General features: G+C 43.6%; 1 protein-coding gene across 1 annotated transcript in view; it reads left to right on the plus strand.

The window, feature by feature from the left end:
• Positions 1–20136, plus strand: part of VPS41 (VPS41 subunit of HOPS complex) — a 186729-nt gene that overhangs the window by 139599 nt on the left and 26994 nt on the right. Inside the window, exons 17-22 of the mRNA XM_042914682.1 lie at positions 3512–3604; positions 8484–8611; positions 10360–10504; positions 12577–12618; positions 12766–12816; positions 16850–16987. Coding sequence (XP_042770616.1) covers positions 3512–3604; positions 8484–8611; positions 10360–10504; positions 12577–12618; positions 12766–12816; positions 16850–16987 — 597 coding nt within the window. The remainder of the gene's footprint in view (positions 1–3511; positions 3605–8483; positions 8612–10359; positions 10505–12576; positions 12619–12765; positions 12817–16849; positions 16988–20136) is intronic.

Here is a 20136-nt window from a genome sequence, read left to right on the forward strand (position 1 = left end):
CCTCACGCTTGTTGATGTGATAAGTGCCCTCCTGAATGCCCGTCACCCATTTAATCCATCCCACACCCACTCCCTCCAGCAACCCTCAGTCTATTCTCTGTAGTTAAGAGTGTCTTATAGTTCGCTTCTCTTTTTTTTTTTTACCCCTTCCCCTACGTTCACATCTGTTTTATTTCTTAAATTCCACATATGAATGACATCATATGGTATTGGTCTTTCTCGGACTTATTTTGTTTAGCATAATACATTCTAGCTCCATCCATGTCATTGCAGATGGCAAGATTTCATTCTTTTTTATGGTTGAGTAATATTCCACCTTCTTTATCCATTTATCAGCCGATGGACATTTGGGCTCTTTCCATAATTTGGCTGTGGTTGATATTGCTGCTATCATTGCTGTCCGTGTATCCCTTCAAATCAGTAATTTTGTATCCTTTGGATAAATACCTACTAGTACAGTTGTTGGATCGCAGGTAGGGTACTTCTATTTTTAACTTTTTGAGGAGCCTCCGTACTCTCTTCCGGAGTGGCTGCACCAGTTTGTATTCCCACCAATAGTGTAAGAGGCTTCCCTTTTCTCTGCATCCTCGCCAACATCTGTTGTTGCTGGAGTTGTTAATTTTAGCCATTTGACAGGTGTGAGTTGATAACCTCATCGTAGTTTTGATTTGTATTCCCTTGATGATTAGTGATGTCGAGCATCTTCTCATTTGTCTGTTAGCCATTTGTATGTCTTCTTTGGAAAAATGTCTGTTCATGTCTTCTGCCCATTTTTTAACTAGATTATTGGTTTTTTGGATGTTCAGTTTTATAAGTTCTTTGTATATTTTAGATGCTAACCCTTTATCTGATAGGTCATTTGCAAATATCTTCTCCCATTCTGAAGATTACCTTTTAGTTTGTTGATTGTTTCCTTTGAAGGAAACGATTTACCTTTCAATTTATTGCACAACATCCAGATTAAATAATATTGTTATGTTTAAAACATTTATTTTTTTCCCTAATATTTGTGAACCTTCTCTTAGAGTTATGAATATGTTCTTAAAAATTTCTAGTTATAGGGTACCTGGGTGGCTCAGCCAACTCTTGAATTCATCTCAGGTCATGATCCCAGGGTTGTGGGATCATGCCCTGTGTCAGGCTCCACACTGAACACTGAGTGTGGAATCTGCTTGAGAGTCTCTCTCCCTCTCTCCCTCCCACCCTCCCCCCCCTTCTTTCTCTCCTCCTTCTCCTCCTCCTCTGTCCCTCTCCTCCACTAGTGCTCTCTCTCTCAAAAAATTTTTTAAAAACTTAAAAAAAAAAATTCCCAGTTGCTCAGGCTGCCTGCCCTGTGACATCTGCACTTTTGCCCACATGTTGTTCTTCTTCCCCCAGGGACACTTCTTGTCTTGTTCACTGGGCTGCTCCTGGAGGATCTTATCCAGTCCTGTGGCCATGTGTACGTTGATGGCTCCATAACCCAAACCTCTCTTTTAAATTCAGTGTCTGTCCTGGAAACGCGTGATGGCCATTTTTACTTTCATGAACTGTTGATAACAATCACTCAGATGAACATGAATGCGTTGCTTTCCCAAATTTGGTCCTCCCTCTCTCAGTCTGTATCTGTGACTTCACGATACACCCATCCCTCCATGCTTTACGGCTCACAGCCGCTGCCCTGATGAGAACATCTGAGCTGCCTCCCGATTCTGTTTAATCTGTGGCTCTGTCTTACCTTGTCAGCACCTCTCTTCCCCTCCACTGCTGCTGCCTTGACTCTTGTCTGTGCCGTTGCAGGGGCCTTCTGACAGACGGACGAACAGCCCTACCCAGGGCTAGCGGTTTAAAAATTAAATCCGTTCTTCTCCCTGCCCTTCTGCTTGAAGTATAAAATCCAAATTGCTTTCATTGCCTCACTTCCCCTTTCTCTCCAGATTTAGCTCACTTCTATGACCCGTGTCCCACGTCTCTGAGCCCCTCTGGTCTCCCTGAACACAGTGCACATCCATGGCTCCACGCTATTCCCTCTGCCCTTCCCCATCTTTCTTTTCCTGATGGACTCCTGGTGTCCATTGCATCTGCTTCAGTATATAGGCTCCACCCCTGCTCACCCAGCACCTTGTGAACCCCTTTCTTAGAACACTTAGCACACAGGCTTGCAGTTGGCTGTTTAGATGTGTGCATGCCATCCCTCTGAGGCTTTGAGCCCCTTGGGATGGTGACTCTAGGTCTGTGTCCCCAGGACAGAATATGGTGATGAGTACATAGTGCACTGCAGGGTCATTTAACAGTGTTTGGAAATTCAGCACTCAACACAGCACTCAAATGGCTAAAGAACGCAAAGTGTGTTATTTTCCCTTAATTTCAAATGATGATTATAAGTTTTTAAAGAGTGATAGATTCCATTTTAAGGAAAAAAATAGGGATAGGTGACCTGTAACTCCTTGATTACTTAAGGTAAAGCTTTTATTTCTGCGACATTCTTCCTCCTATTATTTAGAAGTATCAGGAAGAAGAGCGAGAGAAAGTTTAACCTGAGGCAGTTTTTTATTCATCATTCATACATATGTACATGTCATAGATACTTTTGAATATATATTGTAATGTGTTGTAAGATAGAATTTATTTGAATTTTTTTTCATAATAATTTTCCAAAGTACTCTGTTGCCATACATTTAAAAAAAACTTTTTTTTATGATTGTTTACCTTTGAGAGAGAGAGAGACACACACACACACACACACAGAATGAGAACAGGGCAGAGAGATAGGGAAACAGAATCCAAAGCAGGCTCCAGTCTCTGAGCCATCAGCACAGAGCCTGATGCGAGGCTCAAACTCAGGAACCATGAGATCCTGACCTGAGCTGAAGTTAGATGCTTAACCAACTGAGCCACCCAGGCACCCCATCTGTTGCCTTACATTTTTAAAAGTAAAAATACACAGATGGTCTCCTACTTACAGTAGTTTAACTTCTGGTTTTTCAACTTTACATTGGTGCAAAAGTGACACACAGTAGAAACTGTACTTTGGATTCGGATTTTGTCTTGGGCTTGTGATACATGGGACAAGCCTCTGTCGCACTGCCAGGCAGGGCAGCCGAGGGGAACTCCCGATGAGGTCCACTGCACCATCACCTGGGTCAGCAGCCCATACGCTCACAACCATTCTCTACCCACACAGCCATTCTGTTCTTCATTTTCAGTACAATGCTCGGTAAACTAAGAGATATTCAATGCTTTCTAATAAAAGCAGGCCGTGTGCTTTTATTTTTAGAGGATTTTGCCCAACTGTCGGCTAATGTAAGTGATGTAAGCACATCTAAGGTACGCTCGGCTAAGCTGTGATGTTCGGTAGGGGGGTACTTTAAAAGCATTTCTGACTTAAAATATTCTCGATTTATGATGGTTTTATCAACATAACCCTATGATAGGTGGCAAAAGATCTCTGTACGTTTACATTTTCTACGTAATTGGAGTATGGTTTCGTTTTGTCCCTTCTGAAAAGATTTTTTTCCTTTTCCTTCCTTAGGCTATTAGTCCTTACTTGCCAAGGGGAGACCCAGTTCTGAAACCACTCATCTATGAAATGATCTTACATGAATTTTTGGAAAGTGATTATGAGGTACGGCCATTCTGACACGGTCATAGTTACTTTCTCTCAATGGGAAAGTGGTAAGAAATCTAGAAAAGTAATACAGGGGAGCAGGGGGTTGAAAGGGAGCGGATTTGCGGGTCGTGTGTGATAGATAAAGCCGAGGTGAGACCCTGATGCCCACTCGTGTCTGCGTGTCTGCATAGACCGTGAAAATCTCTAGTCTGCATACATTGTGACCAGTTCTTCTGTTCCTTTATAATTTCCTACAGCTAATTCCTTTGGCTCTTTGAAAGGGCTAAAGAAAAAGGACTAAGTACTGTTTGGTGATTTTGTACACAGAAGAGCAGCCACCCATTGATGCTGGAGTCTCAGAACTAAGTTTGCCAAAGGCAGAATGAAGAGAAACCGGGAAGGGGGGGGGGCAGGCGCGGTGTGCAGGAATGGGGAAGGATATTGGAAAAGATCTGTTTGCTTATTGATGGCGGGGAAAGGCACCGTCTGCAGCTCGTCGTAAAGTTCCAAGAGCGTAACCCAGTGATAGGTGTTCATTTTTTGGTGCCTCGTAGTATGCTACCAGCTGTCCCTGCCATCTTGTATCTTGGTGTTATGTTTTAAAAGATAAGGAGGACTTTATGTGCACCAGAACTTGAGGTGGCTTCCAAAAAGGTTCATACATGGAGGAGGTGAGCAGACTGGAGTGCCTGGCTTCTGAGTGCCTTGTTAGGATCCTTTTTTACCAATAACAGATTGAATTTAAGGAAGGTCCCATGGCAAACACTACTACGTTTTAACTCTGACGTGAATTTTAGATCTTAAGGTCTACAGGGCCCCTTAAAATAGTGATCCCGGGGGCGCCTGGGTGGCTCAGTCGGTTAAGCGGCCGACTTCAGCTCAGGTCACGATCTTGCGGTCCATGAGTTCGAGCCCCGCGTCGGGCTCTGGGCTGACCGCTCAGAGCCTGGAGCCTGTTTCAGATTCTGTGTCTCCCTCTCTCTCTGCCCCTCCCCCGTTCATGCTCTGTCTCTCTCTGTCTCAAAAATAAATAAAACGTTAAAAACAAAAATTAAAAAAACAGTGATCCCGTATGCGGATAACACAGGTATGTGGTCAGTTACTTTCCCCCAGGTGTTCCTGGATATGAAAGATTCAAGCAGCCTGAGGCACATGCGATCTGTATTGTTCCCTTGCTTTTACAGCATGGATCTACTCCTTTCTAGATCTGTAGATGTAGCTCTCCTAGAAGAGTTTATGGTAATAGTTTCTGTCATTTATGTTGGGTGCCAGCTGATATAGGCTAGAGGCATGGTTCCTATTCATTTCCCATTCCGTTCAGTTCAACAGAGCTTTATATAGAACCTTCCATGGCCTAGAACTGCGCTGAGTACTCGGTTGGATCCAAGAGAAATTTAAAAAACACAGTCCTATCTTCAGTAGATTTACAGGCTGAGGGTGGAGACCACCTCGGTAAGCTTTAAGCAACTGGACTGTAAGTGACACAGGGCAGAGTGATATGTTCTATACGAGATCTAATGAGAGACCATTATAGACCATTATTGGCCATAGTTATTGGAAAAGATTTCTTCAGTGAATAAGGACTTGTAATGGACTTCTGTTTCTTTCCAGTATGTTCTGAGTAGAGAGAGTGGCTGTCATAAATATTCCATCTTTGTACATCTTCCCAAAAGAGAATTATGAGTGTCCTATAAAAATGATGGAGAAAAATATGAATTTTATTGAGAAATACTGAAGCTTAGTATACCTACCCTTTTTTTAAAATAATGTAATTTAACCATGGAAACCACAATTTTATTATTTTTATGATTGTGTTACAATTCTTTCACATGATTCAACTCTTTTTCAAGAAATGGTCTTAAATTCTGTATCCTTAAACCTATCCTATTGATTCATGTCTGGAAGCCTATTGACTGAGACAAAAAGAAACAAGCATGACTTAAGCTTAGATTTCGTGGGTATTTTTTCCTGAATAATCAGGGTGTCTGCCTGGTCAGCCCTGTTAAGAAGGGTCTACATAATTTATTGTCACTGTCATAAGCTCTTATAAATTGTCTACCTTCCCTCAATCTTAATTTCATGTTTAATTTTGAATTAAATTGTCACAGAATTGACCAGGGAACAGTGTTCTGTAACAACACTTTTGATCATGTGTTATGTGGATGAAAATTTTGTGTCACTAAACAGCAGTAAAGATCAGATTGAAAACAAAAAACAGCTGTCTACCTCTCTGGAATATTGACTTCTCAATTTTCTTCCTAAATGAAGATATGAAGTGGCTGTATTTACTTGGAGGTAGTGATGCTTCATGGCTTGTTTCTATGGGGTACAACCTAGCAGAATTATTTTATTATTTTTAAAAAATTTTTTTAAACATTTATTCATTTTTGAGAGAGAGACAGCATGAGCGGGGGAGGGGCAGAGAGAGAGAGAGAGAGAGACAGACAGACACATGGAAGCCGAAGCAGGCTCCAAGCTCTGTGCTGTCAGCACAGAGCCCGACGCGGGGCTCGAACCCAGACACAATGAGATCATGACATGAGCTGCAGTTGGATGCTTAACGGACTAAGCCACCCAGGCGCCCCATAGCAGAATTATTTTATGAGTACCATGGGCTAGCCAATTGTGCCACTAGAGCTCCATAGTGAGTTAAACTTTGTTTCATAATACTGATGACAAATGTATAAGCTTATTAAAAGTAGGACAACTGCTCTGGCATTTCATTTAATGAACACTGTATAACCTCGTACTTAACTCTGATGGGCACTGAGGTGCTCTCTCACTCTCCCCACTCGATCAGAACAGCCCCCTGATAACCGTGTCCTCTGATTAATCGTAAAGGCCACAGGGTTGATTGCATCAGTATTTCTTAGCACATCTGTTTGAGGGTGCACGGAGCCAGGTAAGCAGAGAAAAGCCTAATGTGAAATGTGATAAGTGTTTATTTCAGTTTATTTAGGAGTCATCATGTTTTTGTCACACAGTGTGACCGGTCATTTTGTCTTATTTTGTGTGAGAAGCTGTCAGTGCTGCAAGACTGTCACATGAAAGGGGAGAAGAGAAAATGGAGCCAAGCCCTTCCCAAACAGTATTATTCCTGGTCTCAGGGCTACTGAGAGCCACCAGTGTTTGGGTGGGAATCTTTTCAGATTTTTTTTTTTTATTTTACAAATGATGCGGTCTTAAAACAGAAACTTGATCCAAAGTATCATTTTGGCTCGAAGAACATTTTAATATTCTGATTTAATGATTTTATCTGATGTAACATCTTTACTTAAGTACACCTCTCCCCAAACCTCTCAAGTCAAACAGCAATCGCGCTTTTATGTGCCAAGGTTGCAGTTTGAATGGAAAACGTGTTGCCTATTGTTTTGGTCTCTTGCCATCCTTCCCGGGTTAGTTAGGTAGGACTTTAATGGAGACTGTGATCTTGATTCTTCGGGATTTTCTTTGTAGCAAATCTTGGTACTTTACAGAAGCAAATTCCACCACACTATTTTCATTTCTACATCTCACTTAAGTGGAGCTCCTGGGAGGCCCGGTAGGCTAATCGTCCAACTCTTGATTGCGGTTCAGGTTATGATCTCAGAGTTCGTGAGATCGAGCCCCACATCGGGCTCTGTGCTGACCATGCGAAGCCTGCCTGGGATTTTCTCTCTCCCTCTCTCTTTGCCCCTCCCTCGCTCGTGCTCTCTCTTTCTCTCTCTCAAAAATAAACAAACATTAAAATGAATGAATGTCACTTAACTAAATTCATAGTAGTTTATTAAAGGATTAGTTGAGATACTTAATATTAATTATATCTTTTTCAATAACATGAAGATTTTTACTTCCCTTTGCTGTCTTGAATACATCTAAGGTTTTTCTCTACAAGCTGTCAAGGATCAGTAAGCAAACTGCTCTGCCATACTTTTGAGTTACAAAACCTGAGCACTGAAGTCAGGAATGGGAGGGCAGAGAATGCCCAGGATCCTACTGGCCAATAACCAAACGTAGGAGGGAAACAGGATCCAATCAGAAGATCTGGGGTTTTCTACGAGAACCACAAAATGTGAGATCCAGCTAGGGGCTAGGACTTGAGCCAAAGTCCCAAATCCCCTACACAGAACTAGGTTTAGGGGCAAGATGGAAAGAGGACAAAGATGGTGTCTTGCTGATGGTGGGGCGCCGGTGACTCTGCTGTGGGAACAAGCCACCGTGTGTGGCACTGCCAGCTGCACAGGACACCTGTGTGACCAGTGCACACGAGGCCAGACACAGCGGGCACAGAAGGCAGGGAGGAAAGTAGCCAACTGGGGCAGCATCTTCAAGATGTTGAGAATGTCATCTAGCGTTACAGTTTGTCCAGAGTGAGGTTAGAGCAAAGCAAACCTAAGCTCCGTGTGTGCGGCATCGCGTTATTGGACACCTGGGGGGCTGCCTTACTTGCGCGGAACTGGATGGCACTACCTCTTCCAGAAACGGTAAGTGGAGATTAGTGGGCAGTAATTCTCTGCCTCCCTCACTGCCCCCAAACCCAGAGCCTGAGAATTGGTGATATGTTCATGAACCAAAGTTTTGCTTGTTTGTTTGTCTGTTTTATTGTAGAGAGAGAGCATGTGAGTAGGGGAGAGGGGCAGAGAGAGGGAGAGGGAGAAAGGGAATCTTAAGCAAGTTCCAGACTCGGTGCAGAGCCTGATGCAGGGCTCAGTCCCACGACCCTGGGATCGTGACCTGAACCAAAATCAAGAGTTGGACACTCAACCGACTGAGCCATGCAGGTGCCCCTGGACCAGAGTTTTGATCATAAAATTATTCCGTCTGTTTACATGAATACTTTTAGGCATCGTTTAAACCTTTTGGATTGTTACTCTGTGTATATAGAGTGTTCTTCTGTTTTCTCCCCCTTGATTAGGGTTTTGCCACTCTGATCCGAGAATGGCCTGGAGATCTGTACAATAATTCAGTAATTGTTCAAGCAGTTCGGGATCACCTGAAGAAAGATAGTCAGAATAGGACCCTACTCAAAACCCTGGCAGAACTGTGAGTACAATTTAGTGCTGCTTTTTCCAATTCAGTCCACATGAGGAGTTTTTCATATTTTAGATCTAGCGCACTCTGGATGGGGAGGACGCAGAAGAGGGAGCCTTTTGTACCATTTTCCTACATTCGGTCTTAGTAAAGTCCTTTCATAAACCTCCGGTGCACAGCTAGCAGGTGAGGAAAACATGTGAAACTGTACAAATGTAATGCAGTCTGTTTCCCTGAGGAGAGGGGACCCTCGTCAGCAGCTCCACGCAGAGGCAGTGGTTCAGGAAGGGAAGAATGCCAGGTCTTAGATTCCAGAAGAAAATCGGTTTCCCAGGCAGGCTCTGGATTCTGTCACTCTTGGATCTGCGTGTCAGTTAATCTCTCAAACGTCAGCCTCCTTCTCTGTAAGATGGATACATTCCTAATGGGATGATTTAAAAGCTTGAAGGAGAAGTCATAATTAAGAACTAATTAAGCACAGTGCCTGGCACTGAGTCAGAGCCTAGAAAATGGAAGCTTGGTTAATATTTTTCATATTTGTTGGGCACTTCAGGTGAGCTGGGCTTCTGTATGCCTGGGACACGAGGATAGGTAAGACACAGTCCTGCCTTGGGGCAGGTCTGGTCTAGTGAAAAGAGAAGCATACCGTGGGTCACCTCAGGAACCCTGTTCCTGTGTCAGCCTCTCCTGAGCATCCCTACCACCTCAGGCCACCCCTCCCCCATCTTCTTGTGTCTTTTGCCAAGACGGAGAAAGTGCACCAAAATGGCTTAGAGTTCAGGGGCGCCTGGGTGGCTCAGTCAAAGTGTCCAACTTCAGCCCAGGTCATGATCTTGCAGTCTGTGAGTCTGAGCCCCGCGTCGTGCTCTGTGCTGACAGCTCAGAGCCTGGAGCCTGCTTCAGACTCTGTGTCTCCCTGTCTCTTTGCCCCTCCCCCATGCATGCTCTGTCTTTGTCTCTCAAAAATGAATAAATGTTAAATATTTTTAAAATAATAATTGTTAAAAAAAAATTTTTTTTATGTTTATTTATTTTTGAGAGAGAGACAAAGTGTGAGCAGGGGAGGGGCATAGAGATTGGGAGACACAGAATCCGAAGCAGGCTCCAGGCTTTGAGCCGTCAGCACAGAGCCTGATGCGGGGCTCGAACTAACCGGCCACGAGATCATAACCTGAGCCAAGGCTGGATGCTTAACTGACTGAGCCACCCAGGAACCCCATAATAATTTTTAACGAATAATGGACAATTTAGGTTCAGTTGGTTTTAAGGAGCTGGCTTCAGAATTAATGTGAAAAACAGTGTTTCAATAAAAAAAACACGTGTCAGTTCTATAAGCTCCCCTTACAGAAAAGCTTTTGGGATAGAATCCATTTGCCAGCTGAACACTGCTTTAAAAAATTGGAACTGAATTTTTTTATTACTGGAATAAGAATTCCCTTTGTTTTGGATCATACTTTCTTTGCCTGGTATATGGACTTTTACGAAAAATTTTTGAAAATTTCTATAAAAGAATATGTTTAGTACTTGACCGTTGTAAATTCCCTGAGCTTTGGCGAAATGGGAAGCAAGGTTCTGAAAAAGAAGTTCTTACTGGTCACATATAGTTAAATCCCAAAGAATAGTCTTCCAAATAAAGTGGACTTTTCTATTTAAACAAATTTTTCAGTTTTTTGTATTGCAAAACATGATTTGTATATGTGTATGTGTGTGTTTAATTGAAGTGTTGATGAACATTAATGTAAAAAATTTTGTATTACCAGGTACACCTATGACAAAAATTATGGCAATGCTCTGGAAATATACTTAACATTAAGACATAAGGATGTTTTCCAATTGATCCACAAGCATAATCTTTTCAGTTCTATCAAGGATAAAATTGTTTTATTGATGGATTTTGATTCTGAGGTAATGCATTTCTTATTTTAATACCGATCAATTATTTTTACTCTTCTAAAGTTTTAATAATTGGACACCTGTTCAAATGCTGGAGAAGGTAATAAATCAAGTAGCTTGGCTGTATAATCATGTTCAGAACACTGATCCTCACTAGATGTTCAGCTGTATATATATATTTTTTTGAAGCTTATGTATTTCGAAGGAGAGAAAGAGCATGTATGTGCGCAGGGGAGGGGCAGAGAGAGAGAGGAAGAGAGAGAATCCCAAGCAGGCTTGATCTCACAAACCTTGGGGTCATGACTTGAGCCGAGATTAAGAGTCAGATGCTTAACCGACTAAGCCACCCAGGTGCCCCTAGATGTTAAGCTGTTTTAGTACTTGGGATTCAGGAATCCTTTACTTGATGTGGTTATTCTGCAAAAGCAGTCATAATCTCATGTGGAACTTGGAAAGTTGTGTGTGTGTGAAGTAATTGTTTCATCAAACAATTCACATAATTCATAGAAACAGAGAAACTAGCCATACGCTCTGGCTCATTCACCTCTCTTAATTGTATGTTCCAGAATTAAAATTTTAGGTGAACTTCTGTTTTGATCCATTTATTGTGATTTTATTCGTTGGCATTCACAGATTCGGCATGTGGCGTTTCCACTGGGTCAGACGTGGAGGATGTGTTATTTTATTGCATGACAAATTTGAACAGTGGATTCCTTGACCATTGAGGGCACCCAGACTCCACAGCTCACAGTGGCCTGTGTGTGTGTGTGTGTGTGTGTGTGTGTGCGCGCGCGCACGTGTGTGTAACATAGAAAGCTAATCACAAGTAACCATGATGGATGTAAAGTTCATAGAACACAGTTCCTCATTCAGAAAATTGAAACTTTAGCTGAAGAGTAGAACCCGTAAGGCTCCAAAAGAATTAAACTGACTTTTTTATTTTATTGCATTAAAGGATGTTCTGCACTATATTATGTATGTACGTATACATGTATATTATGTACATACTATGCTAATGCTACAGATAGTCGTCATAAACTTAAATAGAAGCTAAATCCACTTTTTTTTTTCCCTGAAAGATGCTTTTCACCCTTTTTTTGTACTGAATGGTTCAAGTCCTTCGGGACTGCCGATGTAAAAAGAATGAGTGCAGTTCTGAAGAAGTTCAGGGGCAGAGGGGCTGCTTCTCTGGCACAAGATGATTAAGAGGTTGAAGTGCTTATATAAAAATTAATTACATTTCCCCTTATCTGTTCTCCCCTTATTCCTACCCCCCATCCCCGCCATGTGTCTCCAGAGCCGAGTTTGACATGTGTAGCTGTTCAGGAGTATGTGTACCTGTTAAGAGTATGAACCAAAGTTGAGGAATCAGAGTTTTCTAATTAGAAGATGCCTTAAGGATAATCTCTACCATCGTCACATTTTAGAGGGGAAACCAGTGGAGTGGGTAGGTAGGCAGCAGCAGACTCAAGAGCAGGACCCGGGCTCAGGTATCACGAATGACGCTCTGTCTGATGGGCTGTCTTCTCACTCCCTGTTGTTACAGACACAGTCTCATGTGTGTTTTGTGAATGTTAAAGGTCAATAAAGTAAATCCTGAAAGTATTTGTATCCGTATGAGACTCCAGGTATCTAATTGTTTTCCTGGCTCTCAGCCTCTTCTCCACATAAGACCAGCCCCTTACACCTGTGAAACCCATAGAGGGTCTCAGTGAAGGTTCAGGCGGCAGGAAGCGAAGCTCACTTTTGTGGTCCTGGGAACAGTACGCTCTCCGTAGCTAGCAAGAGTGACAGGAGTGACGGAGGCTAGAATATGTGTAGACGAGATGTTTGGTGTTTGGTGAGTTGTAGCAGGACGGTGTTTTAGTGGTGTGCTAAACGTGCAGTCCTCAGATTGAGACACATTAAAATACGTTCATTTACAAGTATCTCCCTTAAGGGCTGTTATAATGCAAAGGAACCCGTATGTGTGGAAAAGAAACCCTCCACCGTGAACTGACAGCATGCAAGGTACACTGTGTTCAGTGTCCTCTTAACACAGCACGTGTCAATGACTGTGGCTACTTTTTTTTGTTTTATTTCAGAAAGCCGTTGACATGCTTTTGGACAATGAAGATAAAATTTCAGTGAGTGTCTTTTGTTTTCATATGTGTTGCCAGATGAGTGCCTGAGAGCACCCTAGCCATAAGGAAGAGAGATGTTTATCAGATAATCTTGCAGCTATGTTTGTGTCCCCCTGTAACTTCATGTTTAAAAATTCCTTTTCTCTCTAGATTAAAAAGGTGGTGGAAGAATTAGAAGACAGACCAGAGTTGCAACACGTGGTGAGCATGACTGTCTTCATTTGCCCTTTTAACCACACAGTGGTCGAGCCACCTGTCCGTATTGGTGGGGGATATTGGCGTGAATTCGCTCACGACACTACTTGGATTAGAGGTTTGACCACATACCATAATCCGCAATTAGTTTTGCTCTGACCCCCCCCTCCCCCCCCGCCAAGGGACTAATTACAGATTGGGTACTTTAACTTTGACTCATAATTGTGATTTTAAGAAAAGTTATCATATTCATGTTTGTATCACCAAACTGTGTCCAGAAGCAAGGAGTAAGCACCTTGCTTCTGGAGTTACCACTGAATACAACTGCAGCATAAATTACAACACCTCAGAAGGATCCAAGAACAGAGCCCCATTTTTCTGTCCTTCACCCTCATGCTAGCTCATCCCTCTTCTCTCATTTGGCCTCAGTGGTAGTACTGTTAAGGCCTATTCTAGACTTCCTTGAGAGGCTACTTGGATTCCCTAAATAAAGCAGGAGTGCATGTCTTCTGTGTCTTTTAAAAATGATACGAGAAAAGGCTTCAGAGAAAATAGGTGGGTCCAGTAGGACTGTGGGCATCAAATTTGATGGGGCTTGATCCCACTTACAATTGGACCAAAAACCACAAAATACTTAGGAATAAACCTAACCAAAGAGGTAAAAAAGATCTGTACACTGAAAACTTTAGAAAGCTTAGGAAAGAAATTGAAGAAGACACAAAGAAATGGAAAAACATTCCATGTTAATAGATTGGAAGAAGAAATATTGTTAAAATGTCTATATTACCCAAAGCAGTCTACACATTCAGTGCAATCCCTGTCAAAATAACACCAGCATTCTTCATAGAGCTAGAGCACACAATCCTAAAATATGTATGGAATCAGAAAAGACCCTGAATGGCCAAAGTAATGTTGAAAAAGAAAACCAAAGCAGGAGGCATCACAATTCCGGACTTCAAGCTGTATTACAAAGCTGTGATCATCAAGACAGTATGGCACTGGCACAAAAACATACGCTCAGATCAATGGAACAGAATAGAGAACCCAGAAATGGACCCACAGATATGTGGCCAACTAATCTTCAACAAAACAGGAAAGAATATCCTATGGAAGAAAAAGACAGTATCTTCAGCAAATGATGTTGGAAAAACTGGACAGTGACATGCAGAAAAATGAACCTGGACCACTTTCTTACACCATACACAAAAACAAAACTCAAAATGGATAAAAGACCTAAATGTAAGTAAGATAGGAAGCCATCAAAATCCTACAGGAGAAAACAGGCAGCAACCTCTTTGACCTCAGCTGCAGCAACTCCTTACTAGACATGTCTCCGGAGGCAAGGGAAACAAAAACAAAAATTAACTGTTGGGACCTCATCAAGATAAAAAGTTTCTTCATGGTGAAGGAAACAATCAGCAAAACTAAAAGGCAACTGACAGAATGGGAGAAGATATTTGCAAATGACATACCAGATACGGGATTAGCATCCAAAACCGATAAAGAATTTATCAAACTCAACACCCCAAAACCAAACAGTCCAGTGGAGAAATGGGCAGAAGACATGAACAGACACTTTTCCAAAGAAGACATCCAGATGACTAACAGACATGTGAAGAGATGCTCAACATCACTCCTCGTCCTCAGGGAAATACAAATCAAAGCCGCAGTGAGGTACCACCTCACACCTGTCAGAATGGCTAAAGTTAACTCAGGAAACAACAGATGTTGGGGAGGATGTGGAGAAAGGGAAACACTGTTGCACTGCTGGTGGGAATGCAAACTGGTGGAGCCGCTCTGGAAGACAGTATGGAGGTTCCTCAAAAAATTAAAAATAGAACTACCCTGTGACCCAGCAATTGTACTACTAGGTATTTATCCAAGGGATACAGGTGTGCTGTTTCGAAGGGACACATATACCCCGATGTTTGTAGCAGCGCCATCAACAAAAGCCAAATTACGGCAAGTGCCTAAATGTCCATCAACTGATGAATGGATAAAGAAGATGTGGTGTAGATACACAATGGAATTCTACTTGGTGGTCAAAAAGAATGAAATCTTGACATTTGCAACAACATGGATGGAACTAGAATGTATTATGCTAAGCAAAATAAGTCAAAGAGACAAATATGATTTCACTCATATGTGGAATTTAAGAAACACAACAGATGAACATAGGGGAAGAGAAGAAAAAATAAAAACAGGGAGGCAACCATAAGAGACTCTTAAATACAGAGAACAGACTGAGAGTTGCTGGTGGGGTGTTGGGTGGGGCAATGGGCTAAATGGACAAGGGGCGTTAAGGAGGACACTTGTTGGGATGAGCGCAGGGTATTAAATGTAAGTGATGAATCGCTAAATTTTACTCCTGAAACCATTATTACACTATATGTTAACTAACTTGGATTTAAATTAAAAAAAAAAAAAATTCAGTGGGGGCTCTTGTATCTTTGCCCACCTCTTTGTACCCCAAGAGGAGGCTCAGGGGATGGAGTCTTTAATCAGAAGTCAGTTTCACACAGGAAGCTTTTTGAAGACTCCAGGATGGGAGTGTGAGGTACTTTGTTGTTTTGTTTCAGTCAGGGGTTGTGCAGATGCTATTGTGATAACGTTCACGACTGGAAATCTCAAGATTGTCCGCTTTAGCAAGCAAGGCGCCACCATGCTGGCCACTTTGGGATTTGTGTATAAAGCAATGATTTCTGGTCTGCTTGAGGCTTGAGACAGGACTGCCGGTGGGAGGTACCTGCATGGTAATTAGTACAGTGGTGAAATGGTGAGAGCGCCCATCAAAATGACTCCCCTCAAAGTGGCTCCTCTCCCCTGTCAGGCAACATAAGGTCTCTGAAAATTGGCCTTGGCAGATGTGACTGAGCCTTCCCATCCCATTGCACCTCTGGCGACCTGCACCGAGTGTCCTGCTCACACGCCAACCCCAGTGCCAGGGGACAGGCAGGGCCGCCATCAGACCACCGTGGAGTGCCAGCCACTCTCTGCCCCCTTCTGGCCTTGGGGAGACACGAAGGGTTGACCTGAGGATCCGTTTCTCTGCATGCGTGTGTCGTGCTTAGACTCGTTTAGTGAATGTCCAACTCCAGCTAACCTAGTTGCAGTCACAGCTTCAGGGGCAAACCGAGGCCCTGTTTCTCACAAACCAGTTCACTCGACGTGGGAATGTACTTTATGTGACAGGTGCCATCAGGACTGTCCGCCTTGGGTGGGTAACGGGGTGTGTGTTTACACTGAACACTAAGTACACATCAGACGTGGATTTCTGACTTCGGCATAATGTATTGATAGACTTAATCTTGCCTCTGAGTAGAAAGTGAATGACTCACTTCCTTTGAGGTTCATTCACTTTTTCAGACAGCTTAGGGAAAGGAATCGGTTTGGAAAATTGGCTCAGGACACCTGTACTCCTCTTGATTTTTAACCTTGGATGTCACCAGAACACGCAGCATGTCATTGCAGACACAGACCTCAACAAGGCTTAGCAGATGCAGAATGTGTGAGAATTAGTCTAGCACTTGTTGCTTGAGCTTCTAAGAACATACTCTTGTCCCATGACTGTACCCCCTTAATGTAGAAGACCAGAATTTTTAGGATTTAGGAAGGCCACTAATCAAGCATTTTACTTCTGAGGCGAAGCAGACGATGGTAATGATATTAATAACTATTATTAACCTTTCTCTAGTGCTTAGTAAACGCCATTATGGATCCAAGTGTTTTATACCTGGCAACTCATTCAGTCCTCCCAACAACCTCATGAGATTTTTGCAGATAGACTCCGTCACAGAGAGGTCAGTGACCTGTTGAGGTCACATGGCTGGTTAGTAGAGCCAGGTCACTCAAGGCCATTCTCGAAAGAGTACCAGAATGTCCTTGCTCTTCTGAAGGTGTTCTTTCCACTTTTCCTCCACCTAGAGATTTTCCTGAAATCTGCTTTTCCCCCAGGCTATTTCGAATCGAACACGGCAGTGTAAACAGGTATTGTTTTTCTTACTCTCATATTCATGGTGTATTCCTTCGTTCCTTTTAGTATCTGCATAAACTTTTCAAGAGAGACCATCATAAGGGGCAGCGCTACCATGAAAAGCAGATTAGCCTTTATGCTGAGTATGATCGACCAAACTTACTTCCCTTTCTCCGAGATAGTACCCATTGCCCACTTGAAAAGGTAAGTCACAGGGGCGCCCGGGTGGCTCGGTCGGGTAAGCGTCCAACTCTTGGTTTCAGCTCAGATCGTGATCTTGCACTTTGTGAGTTGGAGCCCCAAGTCGGACTCCACTCTGATAGCACAGAGCCTGCTTGGGATTCTCTCTCTCTCTTCTCTCTTTCTCTCTCTGCCCTTACCCTACTCACGTGTTTTCTCTTTCTCTCTCTCTCTCTCTCTCTCTCTCTCTCAATAAATAAATAAACTTTAAACAAAAAGAAAAGAAAAGGTAAGTGACAGACTCATCCCATACACTTAATGCTGGGGCATCCTGATGAGAACTGGAGGTCCTGTTGGCTAAGATTTTGGTGAAGAGTTAGAGCATTTCTGCTCCAGGTTTAATTGGAATAAAGGTTTAATCCGGGGTCTAGGACTCCACCAACCATCAAGCAAAAACGGTATCAGCGGGGTGCTGCGTGGCTCAGTCGGTTGAACTTCCAACTTTGGCTCAGGTCATGATCTCAGGTGGATTTGAGCCCCGTGTCAGGCTCTGTGCTGACAGCTCAGAGCCTGGAGCCTGCTTTGGGTTCTGTGTGTCTCTCTCTGTCCCTCCTCTGCTCACACCCTCTCTCTCTCTCAAAATAAATAAACATGAAAAAAAAAAATGGTATCGGGAGTCCGAGTCAGTTTACCAGGGTCAGAGTGGGGCCTCAGAGCAACCTAGGAGGGAGACCCAGGCTACCCCAAGCCGGAGGCGGTTGTCCCAGACTCAAGGTCAGTAACTTAGGTCCTGCACCCTGTCTGCTTTCCACATCCACATCGTTGGCGTCTCTGTATTTCTCTCTTATGCTACATAACATTATAATTATAATAAATTGCTAGTCTCTTTCCCACTATCCTGTACATTCTTTAAAGGACAAGGAGTTTGTCTCACTCATTTTTGATAAACCCAGCAGCCAGCACTCATTAGACATTTCCTAAATGTCTGTTGTATCGTGAGTGGGTGAATAAATGACTACGTACAAGATTCTAGTTAGGACTGCACATGAACTAGTAAGTTTCATGAGCCTGCTCTTTCAACACAGTTGATACCTACCACGTAGGTACTAGAAACTGAGCAATCCAAGGGAACCAGTGTTGTTTCCCGTGGTTCTTCTTGCTGTCTGGAATGCTGTCTAACATCTACAGGTATCTTCCCGAATTCAGATGGCCAGGTAACAGGAGAATAGGGAAGATTGCGGCGTAGGAGGACGCTGGGCTCACCGCGCGTCCTGCTGATCACTTAGATTCCACCTACACCTGCCTAAATAACCCAGAAAACCGCCAGAGGATTAGCAGAAAGGAGTCTCTGGAGCCAAGTGCAGACGAGAGGCCCACGGAAGAGGGTAGGAAGGGCGGCGAGGCGGTGCGCGCTCCACAGACTGGCGGGAGGGAGCCGGGGCGGAGGGCAGCCTGCCGGCCAAGCCAAGCCCCCGAGTCTGGCTGGCAAAAGCGGAGGGGCCGGACGGAGTGTGTTCCAACAGCAAGCGCGACTTAGCATCTGGGAGGTCATAAGTTAACAGCTCTGCTCAGAAAGCGAGAAGGCTGGAGGACAACAGGAGGGAGAGTTGTTGAGCCCCGGACGACAGAGCTCAGCTTGGCGGAGAACAAAGGCGCTCGCCAGCGCCATCTCCCTCGCCCATCCCCCAGCCAGAATCCCAAAGGGAACCGTTTCCTGCCAGGGAACTTGCTCGCTCCGCACAAAGACCCAACGCTGTGCTTCTGCAGAGCCAACACTCTGGCAGCGGGTCTGACTCCCTCCCGCTGCCACACAGCCCCTCCTGAAGTGGATCACCTAAGGAGAAGCGAGCTAAGCCTGCCCCTCCTGCCCCTGTGCACCTTGCCTACCCACCCCAGCTAATAGGCCAGATCCCCAGCACCACAAGCCTGGCAGTGTGCAAGTAGCTCAGACGGGCCACGCCACCCCACAGTGAATCCCGCCCCTAGGAGAGGGGAAGAGAAGGCACACACCAGTCTGACTGTGGCCCCAGCAGTGGGCTGGGGGCAGACATCAGGTCGGACTGCGGCCCCGCCCACCAACTCCAGTAATACACCACAGCACAGGGGAAGTGCCCTGCAGGTCCTCACCACTCCAGGGACTATCCAAAATGACCAAACGGAAGAATTCCCCTCAGAAGAATCTCCAGGAAATAACAACAGCTAATGAACTGATCAAAAAGGATTTAAATAATATAACAGAAAGTGAATTTAGAATAATAGTCATAAAATTAATCGCTGGGCTTGAAAACAGTATAGAGGACAGCAGAGAATCTCTTGCTACAGAGATCAAGAGACTAAGGAACAGTCAGGAGGAGCTGAAAAACACTTTAAACGAAATGCAAAACAAAATGGAAACGACGATGGCTCGGATTGAAGAGGCAGAGGAGAGAATAGGTGAACTAGAAGATAAAGTTATGGAAAAAGAGCAAGCTGAGAGAAAGAGAGATAAAAAAATCCAGGAGTATGAGGGGAAAATTAGAGAACTAAGTGATACACTAAAAAGAAATAATATACGCATAATTGGTATCCCAGAGGAGGAAGAGAGAGGGAAAGGTCTGAAGGGGTACTTGAAGAAATAATAGCTGAGAACTTCCCTGAACTGGGGAAGGAAAAAGGCATTGAAATCCAAGAGGCACAGAGAACTCCCTTCAGACGTAACTTGAATCGATCTTCTGCACGACATATCATAGTGAAACTGGCAAAATACAAGGATAAAAAGAGAAAATTCTGAAAACAGCAAGGGGTAAACGTGCCCTAACAAATAAAGGGAGACCTGTAAGACTCGTGACTGATCTCTCTTTTGAAACTTGGCAGGCCAGAAAGGATTGGCATGAGATCTTTAATGTGCTGAACAGGAAAAATATGCAGCCGAGAATCCTTTATCCAGCAAGTCTGTCATTTAGAATAGAAGGAGAGATAAAGGTCTTCCCAAACAAACAAAAACTGAAGGAATTTGTCACCACTAAACCAGATGGCCAGGTAACAAATACTTTTTAGTCAGCTGTATGTATCAACAAAACAAAATAAAAATGTATTTGACCCTAAGAGATATGTATTAAGAAGTTGATTCAGGGCCACCTGGGTGGCTCAGTTGGTTAAGTGTCCAGCTCTTGGTTTTGGCCCAGGTCATGATC

Source organism: Panthera leo, chromosome A2 (genome assembly GCF_018350215.1).
Source record: "Panthera leo isolate Ple1 chromosome A2, P.leo_Ple1_pat1.1, whole genome shotgun sequence".
In the NCBI taxonomy this organism is placed as follows: Eukaryota; Metazoa; Chordata; class Mammalia; order Carnivora; family Felidae; genus Panthera; species Panthera leo.